Genomic DNA, 6,406 nt, shown 5'->3' with positions numbered 1-6,406 from the left:
CACATCTATTGCTGTATATATTGTGTTATAATACCTGTGTATATTTTTATCATTTTGGTCATGGTTCAGCCAAGGCACTGAGGCATGCATACTTAAAGACAATTGCCATTCCTAGACACAGGCAGAAGGAGAAATTATAGAGTTGGGCATCCCAGGGCATTGTCTGACTGCAGTGGAAAAATCAACTTCACAATAGAGGCAACTGAGAGAAATGGACCTTTAGCCAGGGGCATCTATCCACATGCCCAGCGCCTGCTCTGACATGTTCTAATCACATCAACATCCCCGTATTTCAAAATGGGGATGTCATAAGATGCTGTGGGCACTTTAATTAGAGTAGCTCCTGAGAGCAGCTTTAGTTAAGACACTGCCCCACCACTACCCGGAGCACATGTAAAGACATGCTAGGTGTCTCAGTGACACCAGAACTTTCTGGAGGATTCAGGTGACTTGTGGACATCAGAATAATGCTGATGTGGAGAAGGGGGTTTGGAGGCTTTTTAGAGACTAGCTAGGACACAATCAGCATCTTTGAATCTCAAGCTTTGGGGATTCAATGACCCAGTGCTGGCAGAGTAGGCAGGAAAGCTGATTTCTAGAGATACAAAAAAGCCTCTCAGGAGCGCTAAGGTATAGCCAAATGAGAAGGTAAGAACTTACTTTTTTTTTTTTGCTTTTCTGTCTCCAAACGTACAGTCAGTTTTGCTTGCGTAATTTTTTTATCCTATGTAATAAATTCTTTTGTGAATTCACCTCTATACTGGTTGCTTATGGGAAAACTGGTTTGTGGTCAAGCTGTACTCCAAGTTAACTTTGTACAGAAGGGGGACCCATCATTTCTTTCATAACCCATGGGGTGGCCACCTGGAGATGCCCTCACTGAAGCTGAAGATCTCAATATAAGGGCAGTGGAGGTGAGGCTTGCTAGGTTAGGAGCTATTCCAGGGCAACCTTGGCCTGTTCCTTGGGGCAAATGGCATCACAGTGGGGAGAACCATGGGGCCCTTGGGGTCACCTGCAAATGGGTTTATGACAAAAGAAAGCAGCTTTGTATGTATGTTCATGTTCTTCTCCAGCCAACCAGGAAGCATGGCTCATGTACCTGAGAGACTGAAGCCAGAGATGTCAGAGGCTTGGACTGGAGGAGAGATAACTGATGAAATGTGACATACTGTTTTCTCTTAGTGAACATCTTTCCCATCTGCCTCTTCCCCATTGGTGACTGGTGCATGGACTCTTCAGTAGCACTGTATCAGAACCCAGTGAGGACTTAGACAAAGTAAATGGTATGGACACACAAGGTGATAGTTTGTGTATGAGTCCCTCCAACTGGCAGAGCATTTAATCGAGCCACTGAAGAAAACTGATTCTTCAGTGACTCTGAATATTGAGTGACTCTCAGAGGTGGGCTCTGGTTGTACATAAGAGGCTAGATTACTTCCTGGCATGGCTGTAGAAAGAGTTGTATAGAATGGCATTTAGGACTGGGGCCTATGGGGCAATCCATATTTGGGCATGACATGACACCAAGAAATCGCACATTGAGAGCATCGGTATATCAACCCTTGACAATCTGTGTGAGGAGCCAATGCTTTGTAGAGCTTTCTTCCTCAAAAGCTGTGAAGCCAGGCAGCTGGCTTCAGGAGCCTCAAGCCCTTGGAGGGAAGTGCTTTTCAGTCCCCAGCTCTTCTGTCTGTTGAAACTGCTGTGAGATATCTATTTCCTGGCAGCTCTCTGATCCTTTCATTGTGCCTCTCATTGTCTCTTTTGACCTTCCACCCTCCTTATCCCCTTTGATATTCCCCTGTGCTGATGGGTGCTGAATACTGCAGCTACTCCCATGGTGAGGTTACACACCATCTGTCCACATTCTGGTGGCAGCTTTTCATCTGTGTTCTCCAGTAGTTGAGTTCACCCTATCTTGGAAAGAAAGACCCAGGAGTGTCTTAGGGCTGCAAATGGAAGTTCTCACCAAGGGATCTAATTTGGGAAACTAGGTCCCATTTCCTAATCCCACAACCATATGTTATAATTTACACCAATGCAAAGTGGGCTGTAAGCTCTGCTATTCAGCATTTCATACTCTGTAATGAGGTGCTGCGGCAGCCTGGAAAGTGATAAGGGGTCCCTGCCTATCAGATAGCTGCAAAGGCAAATCAAAGCAAAGGGAGCTGACTCTCAGTAACAAGGCTGTTTTGCTTCTCCCCTGGCTCATGGAGGCAGCAAAAAGCCCCTGGGGACTGTAAGGGCCTTGTTAGACCTTACCTTGTAAGCTGAACAAAAGTTAATCAATTTAGTTCAGCTTAGTGAAGCAGGCACATGGTAAGGTGAAAAACCTGCCCTACCTGTCCTTCAGCTACACAGCTGTGGCTTGCTACTACTGGCTTGGTGAACAGAGGCAGGACTAACCCATTTGCTGCTCCTGCCAGGCAGAATGAGGGTGCAGAAAGAAATTCTCTCTACTTCCCTCCAGTTGTGGAGCCAGGGACACCTTGCATGGCTGAAGCAGAGCACAGCCTAAGTCTCCAAGAGAGCAGCAAACTGTAGGGGAACTGACCCCCCCCCACTTCCCCCCACACTTGTAGGGTGTGGAGGACACCCTGCCCAGCCACAGCCAGCCCAGATCTCCTGGGCAGCAGCAAGCAGGGGGTAGAGATTCCCTCTGTGCTTGCTACTTCCCAGCAGACCAGGACTGTGCTGTGGCTGGGCAGGGGGTCCCTGGCTCCCTGCACATGTGTGGGGAAAGATGGGGCAGGATGGGCCTAAGCAGAGTAAGCAAGGTCCAGAGCTGCCCTTAGCTCCTAGTCCTGGCATGTGGAAGATGGCCAACTGTGGCCACTGCCAGGCAAGCCAGGTTGGGGGAGCTGGCAGCCAGACCCTGAGCAACCCGTTAGAGTGCAAGATCAGTGAAAACTAGCCTTGCAGCTGCCAAGTTCTGCCCTGCTACAACCACCCAGCCCCACCAGGGTATGTGTCAGAGTCCTTGGGGTGTAGATATTGGGCAAAGAATGCACTGAAGTGGAGCATGGGGCTGGGCACAGATTCAACCATGGGTCAGCCGGAGGGGTGAGCACCAGCCACTCCCTACATTTGGACTAGGCATTCAGAGCAGTAAGCTGGTCTGGGAAGCACCGCAGCTGTCACAAGTTCCAGGGCTATGGCAAGCAGCAGCACAGAGGTGCCATGCCCAGCTGCACTGCCCCCCAGCATCCCCTCTCATCCATTGCATACTGGGATACTGGCCACATAGGGAATACCTATGGGATGTGGCCACATGGTAATGGAACAGGAACAAAGGCAGATTGGAGATAATCCTCCCCAGGAATGCCATCTTAGTTTAAACTATGTTTAAATCATTTCAAAGGTGCTAATGTTCAACAAATACTGGGGTTAAGAGCTCCAGAAGCCACCTAAAATTACCCCAGAACAAGGTGCTAACCTTTGGCTATGGCAAAACAACCTAACACCTTCCCACCCTCTTTTTCACAGGCAGGAAATGCTAAACAAGGGGCAAATCTTCTCAGAAGAATAATGTATTCAACAAGAAAGTGAATCTCTAGGTTCATAGAAATGCTTCACAATTTCTTGATGAATTCAGTGAATCATTTGGAAACAATAACAAAATTAGTCAGGGAACTTGAAACTGCTTGATTTTCTGTTTCAGGACATTTCAACACCAAATTTACCTATACATCAAGGGTGACATGGCATGTACAGGGCAAGTGACATGGGTGGCTCCTGTATGTGTCACAACCCCAGGGAAAATAGAAAAAAAAAATGGAAAAAGCACATTAAAATGCAATACTTCATAACTGATCAAACAAAATGTTGCTTATCCTAAAGCCATTTTTGGAAGGTTGTTTTCATAAGAAACCTCCACAACTGGTTTTGTTTGTTTGTTTGTTTGTCGTTTTACACACTGCAGAGGCTTCTTCACAAAAGCACCAACTCCCCATCCAAGTACTGATACAGAGACCCATCATTGCTAAGACACATCAACGCTAACCCTAACTCTTCTCCAAGCTTCCAAGAGCAATCTCACTCTCTGCCTCCCAGCCTGGAAAAGAAATTCTTGATTAGCTTACAGACTTTTTATATTTAAGGGTTTTTTTTTCTTGTTTGCATGAGAATAGTGTGGGAGTGCTATGCATGTGGGAGTGTTATGTGGGAGTGTTACGTGGGAGCAGGTGAACAAGTTGTGTTGTGTTGTGTTGTGTATGTGCATTTGTGTTGGGTACATAAGCAAATCCATCCACATTCCCCCTGCAGAGAGCCCTCAGCACAGCTGACATACCATATCCACTGCACAATGCAGTGCTTTGTTTGTGTTTTAAGCTCTTCGGGTTAAGGAGCTTCTCTCTCAGCTTGCAAAACACCCAGCATAGGGGTGGCACAGCACCCATCTGAAGTCTTAGGCCACACCATGATGCTATATTGCTATTATTAACATTTGGAATTGTAATGAACTAATAATCATGATTATGATAACAAATAATAATAATAACAATAATAATAATACTACATATATTTGAATGTTTTCCATCCATTAATTTAAAGGATCAATAAACAAGTGATTCCTAATATCTCAACCATGTCCTTTAAATGGTAGCAACTTTCAATCATTAACATGAATTCCTCTCAGTGTGTTTCTGTCAACACGCTGGGCTCACAGGCAGCACACATTTGCAGCAGCACTGCCAGAGACGTGGCTTAAAAGAAAATCTCAAAAAACACTGTTTAAAATCTGAAGGATTCTACTTTCAGTCTTTCACATTAAAAACCTCAGTTGACGTTTCATTCTGTAAAGCTCCCCTGGCATATCATAGTGAAGAAAGCAACATGTTACTAAAGGAAACTCGCAGTGAGTTGAGTCAAGATTCCTCAGGGGCTTCATCATCTTCACTGACAAAGCAAACCAGCTCCTCGCTCCTATCTTTCTTTCCAGCTGAAGTGGGGATATTACTGGGGATTTTATGTGTGTGTGCATGCACGTGCATGAGCTTCAGGAGCTTTTTATGTAAGATCAAAGACGGAAGACAAAAAAAAACCCCAAAATCAAAAAAACCCTGTGTTTCTAAGGATAATAAAAAAAAAGTGGCTGAATCCTGTTGGCATGGAAACCAGCCCCAACTCAGAGCAGTAGGGAGCTCCAAACCATATCTGGCATGCTGCCCAGGGTCCATCACACCCCATTCTTGGTGCTGCATTGTTCTGCAGACATGCTGGGTATGTCCCCTCTTTGCTTCTTAAGGTGTTGCATTCAGTCCTGTCTCTTGGGCAGCATTCTCAGCTGTAGCTTGGGAGTTGCGGTCTTCCTGTAGTTTTTCCTGCAGCATTGTCAGCCACTGGCGAAAGCCACTGCATTTTGGAAACAGCACCCACTCATTGAGTATGGCTGCAGCAAGACCTCCAGCAAGTGGGCCGACCCAAAACACCTTTCAAGAGAACAGAAACAGGTTACTGAGGAGCTGTGGTCCTGGGCATAGCTGCTTGCTTAGAGATAACTATCCATTTGGCTAGGGCCCTCTTCTCCCCTAGGAACAAACTAAATAAGGATTTCCTGGAGTGCATTGATCATCCCAAATAATTTACTAGATAACATTGGTGGTCTACAAAAAGGCACTATGAGGACAAGGTATCTGAATGGTGAGGGGCAGTTTGGATTGACTCTGCCTGTCTGTAGGAATGCAGAATCATTGAAGAATAAGGTTGGGAAGTCATCCAGTCATCTGCTCATGACAGGATTGTGCATCTCTTAAACCATCTCATCCAAGGGCACCAACAGACATGGGAACCCTCTTCCCCCGCCCAAAAAAAGCCCCAGCATTTTACCAGAAGAGGAATTGTGTCAGTCTGACTCAGCTCCCGAGTTTCGGTATAGATCATGTGCTTCAGCAGGCCTTTTTGGCACATTTATCTAATAGCTGATTCAGTCAGCTATTAGATAAACATGCCAAAAAAACCCACTGAACCCCACATGACATATATAGATGCTTGGTGAGCTGGGTCAAACTGATGCAATGCCTTTTCTGGGCACGTGTTGCATTTGGCATGGGGGCATGCTGAGCTGAAAGTCTGTTTGGGGTTTTTTTCCAGGTCTGTAAACAGCCCAAGTGTTTATCTAACCTACATTTGTTCAACCTCCTAAGGGTAGAGGGTCCACACTTTCTCTAGGTAAACAATAATAAAGGTCTTTCTAATAAACAACCTAAATCTCCATTTTTATAAGCTAAGCCCACTACTTCTTATCCTGAGCCCAGTGGACCTAAAGAATAATTGATTAAAGACTAGCCTCTCCCCTTGTACTCGGCCTTTTCCCCTTGTACTCGGCCTTGGTGAGGCCGCAGCTGGAGTACTGTGTCCAGTTTTGGGCTCCACAATTCAAAAAGGATGTGGAGAAGCTTGA

At 45.8% G+C, this 6,406-nt stretch overlaps 1 protein-coding gene across 1 annotated transcript in view; it reads right to left on the bottom strand.

Moving 5' to 3' along the window:
* Positions 1 to 5,246: 5,246 nt before the first annotated feature.
* LOC109319005 (aquaporin FA-CHIP-like) overlaps positions 5,247 to 6,406 on the bottom strand; it is a 5,626-nt gene continuing 4,466 nt past the window's right edge. Inside the window, exon 3 of the mRNA XM_019548524.1 lies at positions 5,247 to 5,435. Within this exon, the coding sequence (XP_019404069.1) occupies positions 5,247 to 5,435 (189 nt within the window). The remainder of the gene's footprint in view (positions 5,436 to 6,406) is intronic.

Source organism: Crocodylus porosus, unplaced genomic scaffold (assembly GCF_001723895.1).
Source record: "Crocodylus porosus isolate Cpor-Errol unplaced genomic scaffold, CroPor_comp1, whole genome shotgun sequence".
Taxonomy (NCBI): Eukaryota; Metazoa; Chordata; order Crocodylia; family Crocodylidae; genus Crocodylus; species Crocodylus porosus.
The sequence above is the reverse complement of the archived record's forward strand: the minus strand, read 5'-3'. Positions and strand labels throughout refer to the sequence as shown.